The sequence below is a fragment of the Anabas testudineus genome, chromosome 7 (assembly GCF_900324465.2).
Source record: "Anabas testudineus chromosome 7, fAnaTes1.2, whole genome shotgun sequence".
Classification (NCBI taxonomy): domain Eukaryota; kingdom Metazoa; phylum Chordata; class Actinopteri; order Anabantiformes; family Anabantidae; genus Anabas; species Anabas testudineus.
In genome coordinates this window covers 7,223,877-7,250,154 of record NC_046616.1, presented here as the reverse complement: position 1 = coordinate 7,250,154, position 26,278 = coordinate 7,223,877, and the positions used below count along the sequence as shown (strand labels likewise).

The 26,278-nt window shown below is 38.1% G+C and overlaps 1 protein-coding gene across 1 annotated transcript in view; it reads left to right on the top strand.

The window, feature by feature from the left end:
• The window catches only part of cfap74 (cilia and flagella associated protein 74), a 39,151-nt gene extending 14,306 nt beyond the window's left edge, over positions 1 to 24,845 (top strand). The window contains exons 19-39 of the mRNA XM_026367008.1: positions 1,007 to 1,122; positions 2,718 to 2,840; positions 2,985 to 3,106; positions 6,664 to 6,792; positions 12,449 to 12,536; positions 14,428 to 14,601; positions 15,401 to 15,534; positions 15,706 to 15,982; positions 17,022 to 17,156; positions 17,360 to 17,493; positions 17,917 to 18,051; positions 18,775 to 18,878; positions 19,001 to 19,056; positions 20,829 to 20,948; positions 21,058 to 21,213; positions 21,379 to 21,517; positions 22,548 to 22,702; positions 22,872 to 23,004; positions 23,396 to 23,532; positions 23,932 to 24,066; positions 24,584 to 24,845. Of these exons, the coding sequence (XP_026222793.1) occupies positions 1,007 to 1,122; positions 2,718 to 2,840; positions 2,985 to 3,106; positions 6,664 to 6,792; positions 12,449 to 12,536; positions 14,428 to 14,601; positions 15,401 to 15,534; positions 15,706 to 15,982; positions 17,022 to 17,156; positions 17,360 to 17,493; positions 17,917 to 18,051; positions 18,775 to 18,878; positions 19,001 to 19,056; positions 20,829 to 20,948; positions 21,058 to 21,213; positions 21,379 to 21,517; positions 22,548 to 22,702; positions 22,872 to 23,004; positions 23,396 to 23,532; positions 23,932 to 24,066; positions 24,584 to 24,688 (2,807 nt within the window). The 3' untranslated portion in view covers positions 24,689 to 24,845. The remainder of the gene's footprint in view (positions 1 to 1,006; positions 1,123 to 2,717; positions 2,841 to 2,984; positions 3,107 to 6,663; positions 6,793 to 12,448; positions 12,537 to 14,427; positions 14,602 to 15,400; positions 15,535 to 15,705; positions 15,983 to 17,021; positions 17,157 to 17,359; positions 17,494 to 17,916; positions 18,052 to 18,774; positions 18,879 to 19,000; positions 19,057 to 20,828; positions 20,949 to 21,057; positions 21,214 to 21,378; positions 21,518 to 22,547; positions 22,703 to 22,871; positions 23,005 to 23,395; positions 23,533 to 23,931; positions 24,067 to 24,583) is intronic.
• The last annotated feature ends 1,433 nt before the right edge of the window (positions 24,846 to 26,278 follow it).

Genomic DNA, 26,278 nt, shown 5'->3' with positions numbered 1-26,278 from the left:
ACTGTATATTTCATTGCATGTATGTTGTATGTTGTATAATCTTGTATTAATAGAGACCCAGATTAATATATAAACTTTAAATTAAATATGGCCACTTTACCCTCAGCCCCACTCTGCTTAACTAAAGCCTCACTGAGTCACTAGCGTGGCTGTAGACTCTGTTGATTTACAGTATTATTAAAAGATCTAGTGCTGTCTGAAAGCCAGTATAGTAAGTGCAGAATATTTGAATTTGAGCATAATTTATAGGTCATATTGTTTCCTAAAACAGCGAAAAACAGAAATACAGGAAATGAGGACTGACAAAACTCTTTTTTGTCATTGATTTCCCTCATTTTTCTGTCCCTGTTAGGACGTTTGGTTCTTGTAAGAACAATAGAAAAAGAACACACACACAGAGTTCACCTTGCTCTCACAGCTGGTGACAAGGAGGCTTATTCTCTTTTATGTTCTTCATCACTGCACTCAGCACTTTCCTCTGCTGATGGTTTGATAAGCTGCTCAGTCTTTTGCCTCTGCTCTGCTACCTTTGGAAAAACAGTGTTAAAGTGTCTCTGTCGCTCTTTTTTATTTGCTGCTATTGAGAAAATTTTTGTGATCTTGGACACATTTCCAGGCAGTTTATGTTTTTTCTTTTTGTTTTAACTGTTTTAACTTAACATTCAACCCAATGCTGCTATCAAATCCTTTATTTTTCAAGTCCAAATTGTTAGGTTTCTTATGTCCATCCCACTATCATACAACTATCAACTTTCAATCTAAAGTGCATAATAACACTACTAATATCAAGAAGACCACTATTATGGTGACCTCAAGCTTCCACTTAGTTTTACCATGAAGCCTTATTTTTTTTTATATTATAAATCTGTTGTTTTCTTTGCTCAGTACAGTGTTCACAGTGTTTTCTTTGTGTTGTGTTTGATGGGTTGGTAGTTCCATGGGGCAGATTGACCAAACAATCACAAAAAACAACCTATGATCAGGTTTTGCTCTGTGTGTGTGGCAATGTCAGAGGCTTCAGTTGCAGATCCAGAAGCTATTCCTGATGGTTGTGTGGTCACTAATGTGGAAACCCAAGTAGACGAGAGCTCCTCAGACTCCAATGACATAAGTCTGGGAAATGTAAGTATTAGATGATGCTGCAAAATCTCAGTTATGTCTTACTTCAATTTTAAGATTTTAGGATTTAAAGATGCATATTATATAAGTATATGTGAGCAAATTAATCTAAACTATTCAAGTAAATGACTGTCAGGTTTTTCTTGTTACCCTGAAGTAGACTGTGAGATCGATTTTAGTCTGAAAATTACATTTGTTGTTGAAAATGAACATCAAAACTAGAGAGCTACAAGGCAGGGTTGAAAGTATCACAATACACCATTTGAAGAACTGAAGAAAGGTATAGAGATGAGCCACACATTTTCCAGAACATACAGAACTTTTATGTGCTGATGAGACCACCAGAGTAAGGGAGGAGGAAATGATCTGCTCATGATCCACACCATCAACTGTAGGCTCAGTTGTGAAGCATGGTTAAGGTAGCACCATGGCTTGGCCTTGCATAGCTGCTTGTGGTTAAGACTCACTAATCTTTATTGATGCAAAAACCCATGATGATAACAGCAGGATGAATTCAGAGGTGTGCAGATACATAGTATCTTCTAATTTACAGAGAAACTGTTTGGGAGGAACTTCGTTATGCAGAAGGTCAAAACACGCTGCCTACTAAAAAACAATTGAAGGTTTTAGACAGAGTAATTCAATCACCAGACCTTAACCCAACTGAACACGTACCTCACATCCTGAAGAGAAGATTGAAGGGAATAGCCCACTAGAACAAGCTACAACTAAAGGAGGCTGCATTATAAACCTCGAAAAGCATTTCAGCCTCTCATAACCTACACAATTAATACAATTAGTATTCATCCTCTAGGAACCATAAATATCTAAACCAAATTACAAGGAGGGCATTTATCTAGATATCTTTGATATCTGTGTTTTATAATTAGGTGTTGATCAACAACTGATTGATTCATACTGGTTGGTATGAAGAGTCGTGTTTGATCATATTGGCTATCTAACTAACTGCTAGCTTTAATAGATCTGGCTCACAAATATCAGCCTGTGTCACTGGACTAGCAGAGAGACACCTGCTCTGTCTCTGAGGAGACAGACTATTAACTCTGTCTGTAGAAGATTATGCCTCCGTGTTTTTTTAGCAGTGACGCTATGTGTGCCTTGTGGACCGTGTGAGGTTCTAGATTTGTTCAGGGTTCATTACTTCTCTCTGGCAGGGGGCTAATGGTGCATCACCTCTCCCTCTGTGCTTGTTGTGTTAGTGTCTATTGCATGTGCCCCGACTCGATCATTGTCATTTTGACTCATGGTACAGCATTGTATGGTTGAAGGCTGGTAAATGGCTGATTATCCATCAAGCTATCATAGTCCCACAATACGGAGTTGGCTGCTGCATAAATGGCTTATTCCTCTCTTTTTCTCATTTTTATTACTCCTCTCACCACTTGTAAGAGTAGACAACACACATCACCTTTCACTTTAGTGTGGTAACATGCCATTTGAAGTTGTATGCAGAGGTTATAGTCTGATTTAGTTTTACCTTTGGTATTGCCTGATGTTCATTACTAAGGTTAGCATAGAATGCTTGTAGGATATGTCATAGGGGTAAAATCTAATGTTGTTCATGTACCCACCCACAGGTTAGAGAGGGAGAAATTGGACCTTTTCAGAGCATCAGACTGGAGGTTTTTTTCACTCCGACCATTCCAGGAGAGGCCAAACTAGACTTCTACATCAAGTTCTCCAACTTATCCAGCAAACCAGTAAGACACACACATATAACCTGGGAATTTAATAGGTAGAAAAAAGAATTTGGTCTTTTTTACAGTTTATCGAGCCCTTAAATGTTGTTGGTTTTGTTCAAATCATTGTTATTTTATGTAAACATGACATGTTAATTTAAACAGATACCTATCAAAGTGAGGGGTGTTGCGGTCAGCATTCCTGTGTGGGTAGTTCAGCCCAATATTGACTTGAAGATCTGCATGTTTGACCACCTCTATCAAGACAGTATCATGGTCCAAAGCAGGTGAGACCTACAACCTGAAACAACTTTTCTAATCTTAGAGTAAATTAGGATACAAAAGATGCAAGCAAATCTTGTTACCTTGTTTAACTGTCTACCTAATGTTCTATCAACCTGAACACCAACAAGTAAATATGTACTGGAACTAGATATTTGAACAATGTCTCCCATCCCCCTAATTTAATAAAATGACCTCTTACTTATGTATACGTATCGACAGTATCTTGTTCCACTAAGCAGCTGCCTTGTTTAAACATGAAACACTCAAATTAAGGAGAGTGAGCTTTCATTTCATACCACATCACTGTCTCTTGAAGAAATCAACTGCAGCAGTTAAAAAACAATTGTGCAAGGACATAAATAGAGTGCCAAGGCGCTGTTTACAGCTTTATTTGAACTATGTTTGTCTTCAAGTTGATGTGATGTGTGGTACGTGTAATTTAACACCTTCTGTATACTGAAACATACTGTGCAGTCACATCTAAAAGTATTGGAGTGTCAAGACAGTTTAGTTTGTGTTTGCTGTACACTGAAAACATTCGGGTTTAAAATCAAAAGATAGAATAATCTGATATTTAAATTATACACTTTTTCTTTTCCAGCTTATATAAATGAATTGGCCTTGTCATTCCAATCATTTTAGATGGGGCTGTATGTTCTACTATAACAATATTATATGGAAGAAAAGGTCTCACTCTGTAGTACATGTTTAAAGTCTTGTTGAATCCTACCTTCACTGAAGCAAAGAGTGGATACTAGAAATATTAAAATGATTACTGTTAAGAATTTATTAGACTAACTTCAGCCCAATTAGATCACTGCAGAAATGAGTGGTGCATGTTATATTCCATCTTATTTGTTGTCATGCTTAGAAACATCCTTGGAATAGAGTTTGGAAAGAGGCATGGACTGCTGATGTAGCATGCTGGCTTATCTACTGAATGCAATACTAAAACGCCCTCACATACTCGGTCTCTGCCAAAGCAGGCATTTTCATAGAAAAACAGCTCATGGAAATCCCTTAAAATGGACAAGACCAGCTTACTTTTCAGCCAGCCCAGCCTCTCCACCTAACCATGTTTAGACTTAACATAGCCGTATTGAGATATTGAACAAACGTACAGACATTCTCATTAAAATGGAGATGTATGAATGATAAATGTTCCCAAACGATGGATGATGTTGCGCTAAACTCACATCTCCACAATCCTCTTTGTTTCATACTATAGTAAAGAACGAAAGTAAAGCCTTTATGATTATGGAAGCATGGAAGAATTAAAATGCACACATAAGGTTAAGAATACACCTGGGGCAGTAACATTTACTGGTCCACCACCTAGTCATTGTGTCACATCATACAGTGGAGGGAGTGGATGTGTGTGTGGGTGTGGGGGATTTGTGACAACTGCCATCTGGTGCGCTGGCACACCAGCACTTGTGACAACATGACGATGACAGCATCAGTGTGAATGGCAGCTTTTAAAGTAAAAAAAAGACCAAAGCTTGCACCAGTAAACTATGCAATATGTCACTCTGCCTCCAAGACAGTAATTTAAACATAGAATAGCTTGGCAGGCTTTTAGGGGAAACAATAAGAAAGCTGATGCTTTCATCATACAATTTGTCACTTTTTCCTTTGAGTAGATGAGTAGATATCCCACAAGTCCTCCTTAGTTTGTGACAGATTTTTTAAGAGAACAGCACAATGCATAATTGAATATGTCTCACTCGTTTGTGAGACAGTAATTTGAATATTGCTCCTACTAATTGAAAGACTTTTTAAGGGCTTTAAAATGTGCATGTTGGCTTTTGCTTGTGAGCCAATGATTTGAATATTCTGAGAACAGTTGGCAGAGTTTTTGTTTTTGGGGAACAGTGTTTCTTTTCAGCCTGGACTTTTAAACCCTCCTCCACTGGCACCTGCTGGGGAGTTGAGTATTTCTTCCTAAAGTCAGGCCACAAAAAACATAATGAACCAGCTTCACAAAGTCCGCTGTTAACAGTATTTGTACTGTGCCTTCCCTACCTTGTCGTAGTTCAACCTGTGTTCTGTGTTTTTTCTGAGGAATAGAAACATGTAGAGTAAGCAAGCAAAGCAATCTGGCATTTGCATTATTTGCAAATAAGTTTGGTTTAAATCATTAAACTGGTCAGAATAAACTGAAAGAAACTGGTCGCTGGCAACCAGTAAAAAAGACAACATCACCTAAATGCCCCTGGTAATTAAAATGCCTAATTACCCTAAATGATTATGCATCTATGAATATTCCTTCCAGAGTGATTTGAAGGTTATCATTTGGCTGGAATAAAGATAGCGACTTAATATCTCCCAAATGTCCCTGAGAGTCCTTGCCTCAGGGAAACAACCATCTGTTTGACCTCACTCTTTAAAGTGGGACATTTCATTTGAGAGGGGAATCGAAATATTTCATGGGTGCCTCACTCTATTTGGTCACAGATTGCTCATCACTTACCTTTGTAGCTTTGAGAGTGAAATCAGCCATAACAAAACATTTTTATTGTATATGCCTATTACCTCCAGCAAACAGTGTTTCAGCATGTTTGTACTGTCATCATTTTATGAAAGGTGTGTACTGCAAGTGTGGGACGTGGTTAAATGTGTTGGAGAATTCCCAAGGTGAAGAGCCATTTATATCACAGGCCTGAGCTATAACTGAAGCTTGTAGCCGAAGGCACAACCATCTGTTGGAGCTCCTCGAAAATGGGTCAACTAAATGATATGGACTTGGGGTACATCACTTTGTACAAGGCAATTTCTTAAAGTGTCACTCAAACAAAAGTCTTTTCTCTGTCCTTGCTAAGGCCTCATGGGAGAAGAGGTTTCCCTGGCATGTCTACTGGGCAAAGTACCTTTAAAATTATTTATTTTTTTGTTGTTGTTTCAAGCTGCCTGAAAAACTGTGTCAATGTCAGTAGTTCTGCCGTCAATATGTTACTCTCTGGTATCACAGCGCTAAGGAGAGGTTTTTCACAGATTATACAGGACTCTTGCTGTGACATCTCATGGTGTCACTATGCGCTGGAAGGAATTGGGATAGGCATAGGAAAGACTAGAGTAACTTTGAACTCCCCCCACACCACTCCATTACACCACAAAATGTGATATATCTGTCCTGTTAACTTTAGCAGTTGCAAGAAGCACTCACTTTCTTTTTCAATTGAAGAAATATGTTCATTTGTGACTTTGAAAACACCTTTACTTGACACTTATTTCAATTTAAGCTAATTAATACCATCACTCACCCGATAGATCACTATAGATCACTTCTATACACAATAATGAAAAGGATCATTAGTTGTAACCTAAAAAAAAGTTTTTCTTTCTATACTTTTGTAGTAATGTAATCTTTGGCAAGTCTAGCTTGTCACCATGGCATACATTTGAAACGTTAAAGGTTTTTACAATTTTTCTGTGTATTACTACCTGTGGATTACTTATGATAATTGTATACATCATCTTTTACTACATCTTACATCTTTGATGAATGCACTGGCTATGTTATGTTATGCTAATGAAAATCATATCTCTTGCTTGACAGAGCCAGCACAGCCTTGAGGCTGACATTTGAGGTGTGTCCAGAAATGAGGAAACACATGGAGATCCTACCAAAGACTGGTTTCATACAAGCTCAGTCCAGCTTTAATGCCCAACTCAAGTTCCTGCCAAGGTAAAGAAGGGCACACAGAGGATGCGATGATAATGGAATCACTGAAGCATTCATAATCTTATTTTAGACTGTAAGCTTGTTAAGATTCTATCAACCTCCTATGAAAATTGTTCACTCCAAAGGAGACTTATCATATTTATATTGGCAGACTTTCAGTTTTGTGACTTCCCATTCTCTGCTCTTTCAAGCACAAGGCACATTATGAAAATCATTTGAAGGAGTAATAATATCATTGTATTTAATTAGTTACAGTAATTGCTAGTATAAAAGTGGAATGCTGAGGAATGCTGACCTGTGGAAGTGGTAACACCAGTAAAAGGAAAAAGACACCGTCACAGGAAACGCAAGCAGTCAGAGAATCAGACACCTTTTCCATTTGAAAGACAAAACAAAAGTGAACTGTGAAGTGATTACAATACAAGTGTCTGTTGTTACCATCTATGACAGTCGACAACTTTCAGCTCTGACCTACCATTTTTTACACTGCTGTGCAAACAGCTGTGCGCGCAATAAAAGTACAAATCTATAAAGGGAACATATACAGTAGTTACAAAAACACTGACTTTTCCTTTAAGGAACAGGATCACGCTACACATTAGCTAAAGGAGGTAACTTGCTGGCTACTGAAGCATGAAGGTGCATCTTCCTTATGAGTGATTAATTATCAAATTTTGAAGAGAAGAAGAGATCTGTTATGAAATAAGATACAAAATATTACAGTCCTCATTTGACAGTTTCCTGTTTGTCTTATAGAGTTTCAACTTAGCTAATGTGTTTCTAAACAGTCAACAGCCGAAGGGTAAAAGGATCTGCTTCAACATACCTGCTGTCTGAGCACCGGGGCTTTGGAGGCTTCTGATAATGATTTCTAATGACTTTGAAGGACGTGGTAATTCTTTTGACAATAATACAGCCTCTATATTTAGATGGAGAGGCAGGAGTTGAACTGCTGTTTGAATGCCAGAAGAGCGGACTGGGGACCCCCAGGGCAAATCTGAGAGGCGTGTAGTATGTGAAAACTCAGCGTGGGTGCTAGGATTCTTGTGCCCATCCTCCTTTTTTCCCTTCAGAGTTCAGCAGCGTTGTGTGTTAATAGCTGACATAATATTGATGGAAGAAAAATAATGACAGAACAGAAGAACATGTTTCACGCATGACAAAGTTAGGAGCATAACTGTTTTATGGTTCAACGGGGGGCAAGCCTTCGGGTGAAAAGTGGGAAAATGGCTGTAATCTGCCTTAGTGAATCAGGAGAGGTTTTAATGCGAGGATTAGAGTTACAGCATTACTTGTGCTGCTGCTGAGATAGTGCAGCGTTCAAGAGCACTAACACAGTTGCAGCTTCCACCCCCTCCTGCTCTATCGCACTTTTTCTCTCTGTTTCTCTCTTTCACTTCAGTGCTGTCTTCTCCCACTCTTTCACACATACTTCTCTTTTTCTTGGCCTCTCACCTCTGTGCTTAACAATATTTCTCTCTCTTTGGTTTGCTCAGTCTCTGCAGTCCTCTATCTCTTTGCTCTTTAACATCCCTTCTAACTACATCTATTCTGCCTCTCTCTGTTATTCTCAAATTCCTCTCATCACACTTTGCATCCACCATCTACCGATGCTTATATGCTGGCCCTGATTCTGCTTACATAACCTAAGACACCAGCTCCAGTTCCCTGTTCTCTCATTGACAATCCTTTTTTGTGTGGGTTTGGATTATTCCTGTTTATTACAATTTAGATCTTATTGTGTAGTCATTGAACTGATAATATAACAAAATAACAGGTGACATTGATTATGGCAACTTTGAACTCCTTTGTTGGCTCAGTTGCCTTTTATTATGACAATTAAAGAAATATGCCAGTTTAGGAATTGTTACGTACAGTATGTAACACGTAATACAACCTTGGGATGTGATGATCTTATCCATCACACTGATACCTAAATCCCTAAAAAAAATCTGTTTTGGTTGAAAAAATATTCATCAGTTGCACAGTAAAAGATATAAACAAATATAACTAATAACTAATAATGATAATAAAAAATGTAGTTGCAATTTGAGAAATGGGCAATCACAATCACTTATTGCAAGAAGGGTGGAATATATCTGTAATAAATTGATAAGGATTGTTAAAATACCTTCTCATTAAAATGAATAGACTTGATTGCTAAAGCTAAATTGTCCAAACGTCCCTAGAGTGTCCTCCACTTGCGCCAGAAATTTATACAAATCATAATAGGAATCGAAAATAACTGTTTCCAGCATGTCAGCAAGCTGTGTTCATGCATGTGTCATCTCTGTCATGGTTGGATCTCGCCCTCCAATCTGTTGAATTTTAGTAGGTTTCCTTTTGTTTTATTGCAGTAGTGGTATGTCATTTATATTGGCGCTACCGAGTCTTCCTAGCAAGAGCCTATGATTGAATTTCCAAATCCTCATTAGCAGTACTGCTTTCACTCACTACCTCATTTACACGCTCACACACACATGCACACACGCTTACACACACACACACGCACACGCACACACACACACACATACTCATACACTGTTAAATCTGGATTCTAAAATGACTCATAGCTTTCATTCTTTGCACAAGTGTTTGCTTCTTGCCTTCCTTTCTGAGAGAGAGGGTGAGCACATTCTTTCTTCCTGCTCTGGAGGATTGCATTCAACCTGCCCACATCCTTAACTGTCTTTCCTTTGCTTCATCCCTCTCTGCCTGTCTTCCTCCACTTTTATTTGTCACCATCCAGCCCACACTTTTCCTTCACATAGCAACAGCATTGTCCCATACACTACATACTGTAATCTCACAGTTCAGTTAACAGGAATGCTTCTGAATTATATTGCAATGGGCATTTAGAGCCTAATAATCTAACAGAATCTAACATAGACCACTATGGCTCCTGTTTGGCATGCTATCCCTGGTGGTTGAAGTATTTTCTCAAGTGGATGTTCACATATTAAATAAAGAACGTTATACTTTTAAAGTCCGCTTGAGTGCATAAAATTGGATTTTTATGCTACATCCTACAAATGGATGTGGGCACATTTTTTGTAAATGTGATATTTTCCCCTTCAAAAGCACCAGTGGTTGTAAGACAGGCCAGAAGCTCTCCTGTTTTTATTCTTTTTTATTGAAGAAATATGTCTAGTGAAGAGTTGAAATTTCTGTTCAACTTACAACAACCACTTGTAAAGACATTTTCTATCACTTTATTCATAGATGTAGCCAGTCAGCTATGTATAAAGATGATTCTCCATCCTTAATCCCACCTACATATCTCTGACTGGTCAATTAGTTCTTCAAAACAGGCTATACCAGACCTATTTACTGGTTCTGCTCAACAAATAGTAGATATTTCAAATCACCACTGTTAGTTTTTGAAATTATAATAAGAAAGAATGCTCCCAAACAGGCTAATCTGAAATTCTCTAATTAGTTAGAAGGTCAAGCCTTGTCCACAGTCTTTTAGAAGTGAATGTTTCTGCAGCACTTGCAGTGCTATTTAATGAGTCTGGGTCACAAGGTTTAAACTGCACGTCTTCATCCTTAGATCGGTTTTGGAGCATATTTTTATTAAAGTATTTGAAAAAAGTTAGATTGTACATACTACTGTAGATACTGTATCTTACCTAGCCATGTAACCTTCTTGCTATGATGGCTTCAGTAACTGGGGTTAAGGCTAAACTAAAACTTTCTGCATGTAGAGAATTTGAATTGAACATATTTTAAAAAGATTTTTGCTGTGTAATTCTGTGATGACCAGATCATTAGATTAGGCTTGCTTGAATGAGCGGTTTTAGATGTAATCTGTAGAGAGTGAGGCAGCGTGTCCTACCCTGCAGTTCCGGCTGATAAAAGGGAGATTACAAGGATGATTTACTAAAGATTACACTGAACAGCTCCACCACTACTGTCACTAATGGTTCACCATTCACACCAGTATGTCACAATTACAAGAAAAACAAAATACCTGTTTCTTAACTAGATTTTTTCCTTTTATTTATTCAATTTTTTTACCAATGCACTTACCTATAGTGGAAAAAATCTCTAAGCCTCTTAATCTATTTTGTAATCCTTTTCATAATCACTTTTTTAATGGAGAATTGAAATTGACTGTTCCATAATGAAGTGGAATATACTGTATATATTTTAGGTGCTGCAGCTTTTTTTGCTCCAGTGATGTAAAAGGAAACACTAACACACTTTTAGCAAATACATGTTGTGTTTTTGGAGCCTTAATCTTTTAGGTGATCCTGATGATTATTGATTTGTTTCTTTATTGTTTTAAAGATGGAAAAGAAATGTTATTATTCCTGGTAAAAATCCTCAGGTTCTACAGCCCTCTTAATAGTACCCTTACGTTTGGACAACTATTTCGGTTTTACTGTATGTCCTCTACTAATCTCAGAAGTGTCATTAAAGGAGAATTACTTTTGGATGAGGCTGTGGATAATCTGGCTACAGAGAAGAAGAGTGCACAAGCAAATCTGTGCAGGACAGTGACAAGTCTAAAACCCTGTCCATCTGCAAAATTCTCCTGAGCATATGGGCCTGGCGATGTCCCACCAGTCTTTTCCACTGTGCCCTGCCAAGCTAATTCAAGAGTGTCTCTCCAGCAGCGATTCTATTAGCAGGCAGAACAAGAGTGCTTCCTTAAATACACCCTTTGAGCTCATTGGTCAAGCTATGGAGGGAAAAAATTGTTTCTCCATTTCCCCTCTTTGTAAATGCAGAGATTTAATTTTGATGTGAGAGGAAGTGAGCTATCAAGCTCTGAATCACAGAGGATGTCATGGTAAAACTGCAGCAGTGAAGCCTGGGAAATGTAAAACACAAACCTGTCCTCGAACCCAAAGCTGACAGATTTGTTAAAGCCAAGGCTTGGTTGTAGTGCTTTGAAAAAAAAAAAAACATGCTGACATCTGAAGAGCCTTAAAACCACTGACATTTACAGCATTAGCTCTCAAGCCTTCAACCAGCATTAAGAGTGTAAAGAGGAAAAGACAGAGAAGACAGTTGATAGGAGCGTCAAATAGAAAAAAAGAGAAGGATATTTGGCGGAGAGAATACTCAGAAGTAGGAGTGGATATGAACCATAAATTGCAGTTGACCAGTGTTCATATGATAGTAAAACATACTCAATGCATATATATATATATATATATATATATATACATACATACATATATACACACACTGTGTGTGTGTTAGTATGTTATCACGAGAACAGCTCTTGACACTGGAGGATGTTGAGGGACTGGAGTTTTACATAAGCCTGTGCATGACTACTGGGCCTCTTTGAATCATAACTTACGTCTCCTATCACCATGGCTACAACCTACAGTAGTGTGGAGGCGCACTACATCTTTCTCCTGCTTTCCCTGGCGAGTCGATCCTACAGTCGTGGGTTAAAGTAAAGTAATGGGTCTTCAGGGTCTGAATCTTTATTTTTCTTTGAAAACCTCAGCAGTGGCTCGTGGCTTTTGACTGTTGGAGTCTGAAAAACATTTGTAACCTTCAAAATCACTGCTACATTTATGTGTTTGTATTCAGCATCTAATTAGTGTCTTCACTCCTCTGTGCTCAGGATGAAAAGATGAAGCTGTTTTGTGAGAAACTGCCACTTTGCACAATTTTGTGTTTTGCCCTCTTTCAGACGCTCTTTATCTAAAGATGCCAAGAAGTTTTTTGACAGTGATACAAGAGTCCTGGAGGTTCCAGTGGCAGTGCAAGTAGCAGGCCAGGTTTGTATCATACACTTTATTTTAAAGTAAACCTCGCTGCAATCCTGAAAGTAGTAGACTCATTGTGTGATGCAGGGTTTGTCCTACTTTATTCGTAAGAGAAGTAGAGCCATGAAGGTTGTAACCTATTTTGCTAAAATTATCTTCCACCCTCAAGGCCCACTTTCTCCATTGTTGCTAATAAGCTGAGCATAAAAGTTAATCTACACTTGTTTCTCTGAAGATGCCTCAGAATGGAAAAGCAGCCAAATATGTGTTTACATGTGTTCTTTTCATTTTCATTAAGTATATATATTTTGTAATAATATGTATTTTTAATGTGTCATACTATTACTGTTATTACACCTACTAATTGTTTTATTTAATGAAAATTAAATGAATTATGGAGCTTATAAGCTCTTGGTGAATGAAGGAAGCTGGTTAATAGAAGTTAAGCATACAATTCAGTGCTGTTCTTGTCAGAGGGTAGAAATATACATACATAGGATGAAAGTAAATGAAAGTTGGAAATAACATACTTAGAGAAGCTGAATTCCTTCAAGCAGCCTTTATTAAAAAACAGAGCAGCTGCTTAAACATTCGTGTTGCATAGATGCCAGTCCTCTTTCTCAGTAAATCTAAATCTGGTCCATCTTCTTGCCAAATTGTCACCTTCCTCTTCCTCCCCAACCAGCCCCTATTCCCTGCTTCTACCAGGGCATGGAGAGTAGGGAATTGTGTGGAGGAGCTCTGACAAGGAGCCAAATACAGGGCCAGGATGCTCCTGTGGAGCACCAAAGCTGTTGCCCTCAGCCTCAGGCCCTGAGCTCCTGGCATTAAACCATGCACGCGCAACACGGTATGGTCACCAGACTCCACAGCAGCCAGGAAATCAATGATGTAGAGACCGATAAACAAGGTCATCTGCTGATCACTGGCATAATGCAGGGTGACGTCATCTTGAGAAAAAAAAACACTTGTAACAAAGCAAACAATTATTTATAAATCTGGTAACAGTATACTGTAATTTTTATCCCATATAAAGCATCTTAAATTATGAAATATTCGGTAGAGCATAAAATGTGTATTAATCCACTGCTTAAAATAGCCCCCAATACATCTATCGTTTATTCCAGTTTAGACCATTTTTGTTAAAAACTATTGTCCAGCTGTTTTAGGAAAATACTGATTTTTTTTTTAAATAAAGCAATATTTGTGACTCATTTTAAAAATGTTTGTCTTCTGAAGGAACGCAGAGAGAAAAGGGAAAGTATAGAGACATCATCAACATCACTCCCCGTTAGCTCATTCCTATAGAAATGATATGTCACTGGAAAACATTTAAGAAAGATTTTATTTTCTACTTACTTTTAGGCTTCACTCTGTATTGGATTATACAAACACACACGCACAGTATATCTTGCAACTCAGCTGCTCAGTGATGAAGGGTGTCTACATACATAAAGGCATTGCTCCATTTCACATTGGAGGACTGAAGTGGTCTCATGTGAACTTAATTTTCAATTTAATTTATTAAATACTTCAAATGCATATATTCATATTAGAATCTCACAGACCTAAGAAGGCTTGTTTTTAATGTAAAAGAACCATCAGTTCATGGTCCATGGTCGTGTCACTGCTGCCTTTGTTCTGGGTTTTTTATTTATTCAATCGGAATTTTAAAAATATGTTTTCAGAGCAATCATGAAGACTAGTTTGTAATATATATATATATATATATAAAACAGATGATTTACACACACTGAATAAGGGAAGAGAATCTAGATCACATATAATTTTCTGACAATTAAAAAAACAGCAAACTAATTTTTCTTCATTCATTGATTGATAAAATGATCCACAAGAAAATTGTTAAAAGGTTTTTAAAGATTCTTCATGGTTGTCTGTTCAGGTGCAGCCTGTACATTTCACAGTCCATGCAGTTGTGACTACCTCAGATCTGCAGTTTGACCGGACTGACGTGGATTTTGGCTACTGTTCCCTTTACCAGTCTGTCAAGAGCACTGTTCGTCTTACCAACCTGTCCCTACTACCTCAGGACTTTGGCTTTGTGAGCGTTCCGGAGGTACTGCATAATTAACAGTATGCTTGATTTATCCTTGATAAAAACCTTATATTGGGTTAAATCTTACTGTATTAGTGAAGATCCAGAGACGAGCAGTAACTAAGGATGAAAACAATATTTTTATCTTAATGTAGATGTCAGGTTTGTAGGCAACTCATACACTGCCCATCCAAAAAAAGCACACACTCTAATATTTTGTTGGACCAGCTTTAGCCTCTATTAAGGTATGCATTTACCTTGGCTTAGTTTTAATAAGCTTCTGCAATGGCTGCATTTATTCCCTTCCAGAGTTACCCGCCCATTAATTTTTCACCAAGATCTTGTTCTGATGATGGGAGAGTCAGACTAATGAAAAAAGTCTTCTCCAGCATCTCCCAAAGATTCTCAATGGGGTTAAGGTCTGAACTCTGTGGTGGCTGATCCATGTGTGAAAATGATGTGTCATGCTCCCTAATTTGACCCTTCTGAAACAGATTAACATCTTTTCCACGACCACAGGATGTGTCTTCAGACATGGTTGTTTAAGAAATGAGAAGCTACACACTGCATCAGTTAGGGTTAAATAACTTGTTGCCAGCTGAAAAGTAATCATCCATGCAGTAATTATCTAATGGGAGGTTCTTACCTATTTGCTTTGTTAAATCCAGGTGGTGACTTTTTTTTTGGACGGGCAGTTTATTCAGTAATCAAGATTGAACTTTCACCCATATTTAGGATGTGTTACACACATCCATACATACACTATCATTTAAATCAAGAAATTAAAACATTTGTGTTGTTATACTCTCTCACACTACAGTTTATTGAAGTCCAGCCTAATGATGGTTTTGGTACTCTGCTCCCACATGAGACACTGGAGATTGACCTGATCTTCAGTGCCAACAAGGCCAAAGAGTACAGCTTCCAACTCAGCTGCAAGTCTGGAATAAACAGGTAGGTGTGATCTTCATTTGTGTGTAAATGAAGTGTCATGTATGTGGATTTGTTGTTGGACTTGTAGGACCTCATGGTGTTTGAGAATTTCTGAAATTATAGATATAATTCAGTTCATTTGATATCATCCCATGTTTATTTATTGATGACGTAATAATATATTTTCATCAGAGATTTCCTGCTGTCTTGCCGAGCAATGGGCGTCCGCCCACCACTGGAGCTTTCTCATTCTCTGGTCCAGTTTGGGGCCACAGCAGTAGGTGACCACTCCACTGCTACACTTTACCTGATCAACCAACACATTGACCAGAACCAATCCAAACAATCAGTCCATCCAGTGGTGAAGGACACCATGAATCCTGTGGCACCCAGGCTGTTCTCCTTCATCCCACCAGAGGATTCAGATATCAGCATTGCTCCTGTCGCTGGACGCCTCTTACCTGGAGAGGTAGAGTACAACATCTCTTATGTTTACTCTGACGTTACAGCAGCACTCCACTGATGTTACACAAAAAGAGCAGATTGCTAGTCCTGAGGAGTGACACTAGCTGCGTTATGTCTTCTGTGGCTGCAACAAGCTTTGACAAGTGTGAAGAAGTGATAGGGTTATTTCATCTTGTAGACCTTACATTTGTAACAGATGTTTTTTATTTCAGTAAGTATTTGACAAAAAAATCTTGATTCACTATCGTATTCCAGAGCTTTTAACCAAGTCCAAACCTTTGTCTGTTTACATTTCTCTTGTATTTCAGCATACTACACTAAGGTAGTACAGTATTAAATTCCTGGAGTGTCCTAGTGCAGAGGAAAATCTTGCAACTTCAGTTCAGCTCAGTGTTATAATACAGAATTACTGTAAAACATATAGCCATCATAGCTGCCATTGTCTCACAGCAGAATCTTTTATAGTGTGATGACGCACTCTACTGGATACCTGATGAAAATGATCAGTTTGCACTTTATTTGTATTATGTTTAGTTCTCACTGATACTGCAGCTTAGACAGTTTTCATCTTAATCTGTATTTTGTATTCACTGGGTGCACTATTATTTCAAAGTACAAATATTTTGAACATCATTGTAGTTATTGGATGTGGATTGTGGCAGTGGAACGTTTACTTCCATACTCACATTGTGTTTATAGCAAAATTTAATCTGTTGTATTCATTATTTTCAACTAGATAACAGACGCCCGTTGGGAGAAATCCAGTAAATAGTCTGCAAATGGAAAACAGAGATTTTCGTCATTGGTCCACTTGGTCCAATTTAAAGAAATCCAAGACGAGGAGACTGCCCATAACTAATTGAAATGTTCATTTTGAAATATGTATTAGAGGATTAAATTAAAAATCACCAGGGTGCAAGACTACTACAGGATGAATGTTATTAAAAAGTAGAACACACAATGTTACTAACTTTACTGCTGTATCCCAAAAAACTGTTTTTAAATGAGTCTTTACTGACAAGTTACAATTTCTTCTGTGCTAGAGATGTGTGGTTCAGGTGATGTTCAGACCTAGACTGTTGGAGCAGGAGATCAAAGAAGAGGCACTGCGTCTCCTCCACAGAGCCAAGTTGCTCTGTGAGAAGGAATTGGAGAGGAATACAGGCACTGAACAGGAGGTACAGCTGCACACCCTCCTACTCCAGTCACCTCCTGCTAGTGTGAGGGTCAGTCTGTGCTGCCACAGGGGAATTAAATGTGAAGACTGTAAAGCTGTGAAATCTCCAGCAGATTATAACCATGCTGATATTTATACAGAATGTAGCAGCTACATTTGTCTTACCTTCTTGTGAACTCATCAGTCATGTTTATGTGTTGTAAGACTAAAAAGGAGATTCCAGTGGAACCCAGCAAAGGAAAAAAGGCATCTGTGCATCCAAAGTGTGGCAAAGTGTCAGATGACACACAGACAGACAAACTCTCTGAATCACCAAATCCTGCTGACATACAGCCAGGGTAGGTGGAGGTTATTTTTGTTTTCTTATTCTTCTCTTTGTATCACTCGTAAATAAATATTCATTAGTAAATATTCTATAGCCAAAGGCATTTGCTGTAAAAACACAATCAATTATTCTTTAGGAAGTATATTTTACATCTTCCTGGAAAGCCTTTAAATGTAAGCAAGTTGGGAAATGGAGAACTGTGAAATCCAGCAGTACTGAAATATAAATTACTTGCAAAACTTTTACTTGTACATTCTCTTTTTCCAAAGCTGACGTGCTTTCTACATCGTTCCTATTTGTTTTAATGTTCTCTGCATACATACAGACATAGTGTGATCTCAACAGAGCTAGAAAACCTTGATGAAAGTGTTTTATTGTCCTAAATGTAAGGAGAAGTTAATGATATGTTTTAATGTGTGAAGTCTTTTCTTTAAAGGTCAGACTTGTATGAGGAGGCCAAAGCCTCTCTGCTGTACTCCTTCACCCAACGCTACAGGGAATACATCATTCCCTGCTTCATATCAGATGGAGACCCTCCAGAGGAAGACAGACAAGCACAGCCGTCGTGGAGGTAACACTGAGACAATAGACTGCTGTCATTTGTGCTCCTTATACAATTTGCAGATTTTGCAGCTCTTTTATAGTCTTAAACGTTGAAGAAACTAAAAAGATGAGAATTAAAGAGAGTGTAAAACAACTGTGGTCCAGTTTTATACATTAAAGTGTGGGAACTTTCTTAACTTGGTTTCTGTTGACAATAATACATCAGAGACTAAACTTCTTGGTTTCTCCCTCCCATTTTTTATATGCATTATGTTTGGTTTTACCCAGTGGCTCTAAAAATTTGACAAAATGCCTTCAGGTAGAAGACAGAAAAACACTGACTTTAGATCTTAATGGTTCCAACCAAGTACAATTTGGGGTTCAGCAGGGTCAGTGGCTAATCCCCAGCTCCTCTCAGTGCCACATGTCAAGGTGTCCTTTAGCAACATGCTAAATAAGTGCAGTCCATTTATAATTTCTGAAGCTATTCAAGACTAGCTGACATTTTTAAATTGGTAGTTATTCAGTATGTTGTGATCTCTGCATATAATTTACAATTAATTTCTTTAAAATGTCTATTTTATTTACATATTTTTTGTATGGTGTGTTGCAATTAGTTTTTGTTTAAACTATGAGTCTAATTTATGTCCCAAATAATTATAATATTGACTCAAATTACTTTAATGAGAAAGATGTGAGTTTTCACTCAGATTTCTTATTTCATAGCTTGTCATATCCATCATCTTTACAGTCCCTTCAATACTCTCCATTTGAAGCTGCAGTGCCTTGCTGTACAGCCTCCTCTAGTGGTGACATCCGGACACAATATCATAGACTTCCATCAGGTGGCTGTGGGTGAGACATTTTCCAAATGCTAATAGAACTTCACATACTGTGTGCAGTTCACCTACTGTTTCCTTTTTCTACTTACATTCACTGTTTTGTGTATATGTAATGTTTTATTTGTCTATTCTCAGGAGAGAAAGTGATCAAAAGAAGCACAGTTCAGAACAATTCAAAGGAAACTTTGGATGTATCCTTACTAAATATTTATCTGCTAAACTTCTGATTTCTTTTCTTTCTGTGTGCATATCATACTAAACTGTTAACATAAAAAGGCAAACACTAAATACAAATTTGAAATGATAATTGTTTTTTTTAAGCATAATGTTTATGCAATACCTAATTCACTAATGTGAAAAAGTAATTATCTCCTGAATATCAAGCAGGTCTGGTCCAGACTTTAACTACTTATTTTATAAGTTTAGTAGTTATTTTATAACTACTAAATTTTATAATATTTGTTCAGCCTGTGCTTAAGATCATTCTCTTGCTGAATGACACAGTTGTGCTTGAATACAACTGACCATACAACATGACCTCAGATTCACCTATAGGATTCTTTGCTAGAGTGCTATTCACCAATTGTGGCAAGTCGCTCTGACCCTCAAGCAGCAGAACATGCCCACAATCCAACAGTATGCCCCCTCCATGCTTGACCATAGGTATGCATGTCTCGTTTACACCAGATATAATGATACCTTTGTCTTCAAACAGAACCTTGTTGTTATTCTGGGTTAGCAGGGGTTCTCACCTCATAACTCTCCCACATTCAATTCAATTCAAATAAATCTTATTTGTATAGCACCAAATCACAACAGAAGTCATCTCAAGACACTTTAAGGTTTAAGACCTTACAAAATATACTGTATAGGGAATTTTATAGAAAATCCAACAACCCCACTGAGCCGCACTTGGAGACAGTGGAGAGGAAAAACTCCCTATAGAGGAAGAAACCTCCAGACAGAACCAGACAGGGTGGGCGGCCATCTGCTCCGACCGGTTGGGGTGACTGGAAAGAGAAGAGAGAAAAGCAGGCAACAAAAAACAACATCAAGCAGCAAAAACACTGGGCAGGTCAGTAGAACCAGTAACTGCACTGGAGATATAGAGCTCTAAGGCCGAGGATACCTGCAGAGGAGAATAGAGGGAGGGAGACAGGGAGGAGGAAGGAGAGAGAAAGGACAAAGTAAATGACATGCCAAGGTAGTATTTAAATATTTAGAGGTGGGAATAGGAGGGGAGGGGAGTCGAGAGGAGAAGAGGAGCTCAGTGTATCAGTAGAGGTCCCCCACCAGACTAACCTATAGCAGAATAACTAAGAGATGGTCCAGAGTCACCTGATCCATCTCTAACTATAAGCTTTATAAAAAAGGAAAGTTTTAAACCTAGTCTTAAATGTAGAGAGGGTGTCTCCCACCTGAACCTGAACTGGGAGCTGGTTCCACAGGAGAGGAGCTTGATAGCTAAAGGCTCTGGAAACTCTAGGAACCACAAGTAGACCTGCAGTCTGAGAACGGAGAGTTCTGCTGGGAAAATATGGAACTATTAGGTCTTTAAGATATAATGGAGAGAGCATCTCCACACAATGGATCTGTGGAGTCCCAGTACCTTAGATAGGGCTTTGTAACCCTCCCCAGACTGATCAATGCAGTTTGATAACTTTTTAATCTTGTGTCTGTATACTTTTTCCTGCATTAAATCAAGTCACTTAAAAATACAATAACAATTTAAAACTTATCGGTATGTTTCTTATGCTCCTGTGTTTGCATTTATTATCAGGTAGACACAAAATGAATAAACCAAGGGTTTATCCAGCCATAGTTCATCATCAGATTTGCTTATATCTATATCTAAAACTAAACCACATTAAGTCAGAATTGTAACATACTACTGCTACAAATAACAGTGATAATAATAATAATAATTACCTTTTAGTACAGCTTTTCTTTGACCTTTTCCAAGCTGAGGTCTTCAGTGCTGGATATAAATGGTCCCTTTTCACTTCTTAATGCACTCAGATGCATAAGACCTGGAGAAAAACACACTCTGGTGCTGGCCTTCAGTCCAACTCAGGAAAAAAAGGTGGGTGTACAATCACCAGTGAATTGCAGGAAATAAACACACAGTATCACTAACAAATCGCATGTTAATACACAGATTAATCATTGTACCTCTCTCTACTGCTCTTTAGTACTGTGAGATTCTGGAGGTGCGTAACAAGAAAATTAACCTAGAGATGACTCTGTGTGGGGAGGGTGTGGTACCTGCTGTCACCTTGTCACACCCTGGAGGCCTTCTTGACTTTGGCTATGTGTTGGAAAATGAGAGCACCTCACAGGTCCTTAAGGTAAAGTAATGTATGCAAAGTAATGCATCAAAAGCGCATGTAGATTATATGTTTCTGGTTTTGAAGAAACAGAGAACAATTAAATTCAAAAATGTGCATGTGTCGATTGTTTATATGCAGTGATTACAGCCTATGAAATGACATTAAATCCTGTTTTACCTACAGCTGCACAACAGTTCAGTGGTTTCAGTGGGGTTTAAGGTACTGTTGGCCAGCCTCTCTCCCTCCAGACCTCAGGATGGAGCTGACATGGTAGCCCTCCTGCTAGGCAGCTACACAGACTCTCAGAACCAGCCTATTGTGGGTAAGCTATAATTAACACTGGAGCATTTACCAAGGAACAAGACATCATTGACTGCAAGAGATCTAAAGGATAGAGCACAACTTGTCCCTGCAATAGCTACTAATACTATTGATACTAATACTTAGGAAAATGATCCAGTATTACATATTTGTGAGTGGCAAAAGGATGTAAAGCACTAGTCTTATCATGTCATTTGAAGGGAAAAATAGACTCAGGTGTTTCAGTCTGTGGAATGACGATCAGGAGTGAGTCTGGAAGGCCTTATTTAAAGAACCGAAATCTGGGTCTTTACTATAAATGTCTGATCTTGACAACACAGGTATGTAGAAATGTGCCATTGCTTGAACAAAGAAGATTTTAGTAGGCCTTGAAAGAAGAATAGCTGATGCTCACCAGACTGGAAAGGTTGACATAAGAATGTCTAGCATCTGAATTACTCCAGTTGACTGTCAGACAGGTTGTGTACAAATATCTGCATTCAACCACTGTTACCCTCCTTAGGTATAGTCGGTCAACATAGCTCACTGCAAGAGCAAGGCGGTAATAGTGTGTGAGGTCAAAAGGAACCCCAAGGTAACATCTAGGTAACGAACTGCCTCTAACTGAAATATTGGAAGAATGTTCTGTGGACGATGAGAGAGTAGAACATTTTGATTTGAATTGAGAAGCATAATGTTTGGTGGAGACCAAACACTGCATCCAGCATAAGAACCTTATTCCATCTGTGAAATGCGATGGTTATTACAACCACAGCATCACCAGCTTTCACAGAAAACATGACAGGGTGGTCCAAAGTGCTTTCCCTAATATAACATATATATACTGTATAACATATGTAATATAGTAATGAATTACCACATCTCTGAAAGAGCACAACTGTGTCATGTAACATGACTGACACTAAAGTTACAGAGTCACAAATATTATGGCCACAGACTATGTTTCATCATGTTTAGAAGCTGTACTATTAGCAGACATAGCAATATCAGGAATAGTAGTAATACTAGTCTGTGTTTTGTATCCTGTACAGGAACCCAGAACTACAGTGGGTTGAGTGTGTTCAGTGTGGTGCCAATAGAGGGCAGCATTGCTCCAGGACAGAGCCAAGACATCACTGTCACCTTTCAGCCTGACCACCCGTCAGTCAATTATTCAGACAAACTCACAATAGAGCTGATGAATAAGGTCAGAACATGAAACACACATTTGGCCTAAATCACTAGCTGTAGATGTAATCACACTGTCCTAGTAAAGTGCTGTCGTCTCTATACGTTTTTGCTGTCCTCTATGTCCTCAGGTCACTTTGATTTTCATGATATAACAAACCTGAACTTGTGCCTTTTCTGTCTTCCAGAATAAAGTGTGTGTGATGGATCTGAAGGGTGCAGCCTCTTCTCACAACATGTATCTGTATGGAGGAGACATGCTGACAGTGCCCATTGAATCCCTGCTCCCTCCACTGATAACCAGTCAACCTCAGCTCACAGGTATCAAAGCCGTTGCCCTCATAACTCGTGATAGGAATATGTTGTCAGCACAGAACAGATCAATGCTACACAGTTAATATATATATATATATAATACAAATTACCCATGCAAATAGATTTGCATTGAGGGCTACTCTCTAGGATACTGAAGGCTCTAGCAAGACGGTAAGCTCAAACGCTGACACTATACTGATGACTAATAACTTCATAGTCATAGTTCATTATATATGCAAGCAAAGAGAGCATATGTGACATAGTAATTTATGCTGATCGTAGCATGTTGAGAGCACGTGTGCTTGTCGCCAGCACTCTGATCATAATTCACAAAAAGCAAAGTAAAAGGAGGCATGACTTATATAGTAAAACCTCTGGTATGTTTCTTTCTATTTAGCTGAATCAGAGATTATGGAGAGGTCCAGCATCCCTGTACTTGTGACCCTGCGGGCTAGTTACAGTGGAGGTGCCATCAGACCTGCAGTGAGGGAGCTGCATGTGGGCTGCATTCGCACGACACAGGCCAGCAAGAAGGTACTGTGTTGTCTTTAGAAACTGAAGTCCAAACAGTCTGAGCAACAAAGGCAGGTTTACTCAGATATGTATCTGACTACTGCCCACTGTGTTACATCCTGACACAAACATTATAAAACCGAATTTTATCATAATACTGTTTATTATACTGTGTATGCACTCACTCAAGAACAGTCTAACTCCTCTAGCTGTGCCTTTTTCTCTAAAATATAGGGCCAATAAAGGTTCAAGAAGCTATTGCCATGTCTTCTCCTTTTGCCAGTGAAACCTATAAGTATAAAGATGTAAATGTGCAGATGAAACACTTAACAGCAATGTAGACACCAGACTACAGTATTTGTCAAAGTGAGGACCTGGTGGATGTAAGCAGAAACTGTCAAATGTGTCTGATCTTCCCAGAGTGGTGATTTTTGCTGGGATTGTGGGGCGTCTCTACAGCAACTTGGCTTCAGTGTGGAGCCCATCAAAGGCAGCGTGGAGGCGGGTGAGAAATGCACCATAACTATCACATGGACCCCCCAGATTGGATACAAGGTGAGGAAGAGATGATTTTAACTGCTGGGAAAGCATCCTTTACAGAGTGCATAAAGAAAGGTTTGCATGAATTACTAATAACTTAGGCCAGTGTCAGTGGTTATTCTTATATTGTAAAATATAAAGACTAATAGTCAAATGATCTTGATAATTAGTTGAACTAATTATTGAAAAAATCATAACATATTTAGGTAAAAATTTAATTACAGGAAAACAATGAAACACAAAAAACGGAAACCACGATGAACGCCATTGTTACATCACATGTCCATTTAAAAACATGAAAAAATTGAGCATTTTACAGCCCCAGTGGAAACACTGAGTTCTACAAATCTTTCAATAGAAAGAAATAGAAAATTATTTAAAAAACAACATAAGCATTAGCAATATAATCAAGCTGTCAGTTCAGATTTTCAACTTTATTGCACTTCAGCAATTTAACTACACTGTCTTATTATATATATTAATATATTTATGTGTGTATGTGTGTGTGTGTGTGCGCGTGCACATGATTTAGCCTTATGAGGTGGTGCAGACATGTGTGCCTCTAACCTTGAAGGGAGACGAGATGAATGTTTACAGAGTTACCTTGATGGCTTTGGTCTCCACCACCGCTGACTAATCTCTACAGTGCCTGGATGCCGGCCAGTGGGAAATCTACACACACAAACCCTGATGCAGTACACAAAGCCATGCAATATACAGTATTGTATATGTGTATCCAACACTAAGAAATGAACTAATCATTTATGAATTTACTCTTATTATTAAAAGACCCATTATACCATGCATCGACTAAATGGTTTTTATGAAGTGGATATACTGAAGGCTGAGCATCTGAACAACACATCGAATAACAAGAATTTTAACCACAGTTAAATATATTATATATTTTATATGTAAAATTGTTATTTTATTGTTTTCACACATGCAGATGCACATGCATTCCACACACATCATATTGGTCATAACAACATTCATAACATACAGGCATGAAGCATTGTGCATTATGTTTATTTCATGTTATACATGTACTGTATGTTCACCATTGAATGTGGGTTTTAAAACCATGTTCAAAGCGATATGCAGAATTTATTACAAGATAGAGGAAACATGCAACTTACACAAAAATATTTGAGATGATGAAAAAAAATATTCTAACCTACTAAATAATAAAACCTTAGTGGTGATCATCTTGTGTTTTCTAATCAGTTTGTAGTTTTAGTAGCATTTTTTTCAAAAGTAAGTAAGTAAGTAAGAGAAAACCTGACCTATTAAACCCACAACATAGCCTTTCACTGAGGACCATTTGTAATTTAAAGACTTGACAGCATGAACTTAATTCCACCACCAGGGGGTGTGTGTAATAACCAGTAGGCAGCTGTGTTATCTCACACAGTTAAGGGTGTGTCAGCTGATGTATAAAGTACATAAATGCACTGCTCATAGTGTATAATTGGAGACAGAGTTCACACTGAGTTCACACTGAGGTCAAACACTGTGCAGTCTGTGAAATATGACCCAGAATGTGAACAGATAAATGTAGATTATGGGGGGATATTAAAGCCTCTGAAATTATAACCATTGATCTAAAATAGATTGGCAGATTGTTTTTTTAATGTTAGAAGCATTGAAGCTGTAACCCTAATCGATGAAACAGCAACAGCGGTGATATTAATTATAGTGAATGTAGCAGCCTAATGATTCATAATATCCATATGACAGATATATTTGTATTTATATCTATTGAACGAGTCAGTTTATCATTTAAAAATGTTGTTGCCAGTGTCACCTTAGAAAACAAAGGTCAGTGGTTTATTAGTCATGAAATACATATTTGCAAAGTTAATTTAACACCTCATGACCAATTATTGGGGCATGTCTTGTGCAGAAAGCTTAAATAATGGAGAAAGAAAGAGCTTCTCGTGTTGTCCCAGAGTTTGACATTGATATCAGAGAAAAGGCAGCAGAAGAGCTTTTAGACCATTGTACAAATGTCAATTTGAAGACTAATGAAACTATTTCATGTGGGTTAGCGGCTTTATTGAAACTGACACTGCATAGTAAAAATCTTTGCTGGGATATCTCCTTATTGATGATTTCTTTTTGGCTGATTTCAACACATTTAGAACATTATAGAGGGCACATTGGTCTGTCCTAATCACTCCCTTCAGGAAGATATAATACTACATGACTGCACTTACAAGTACTT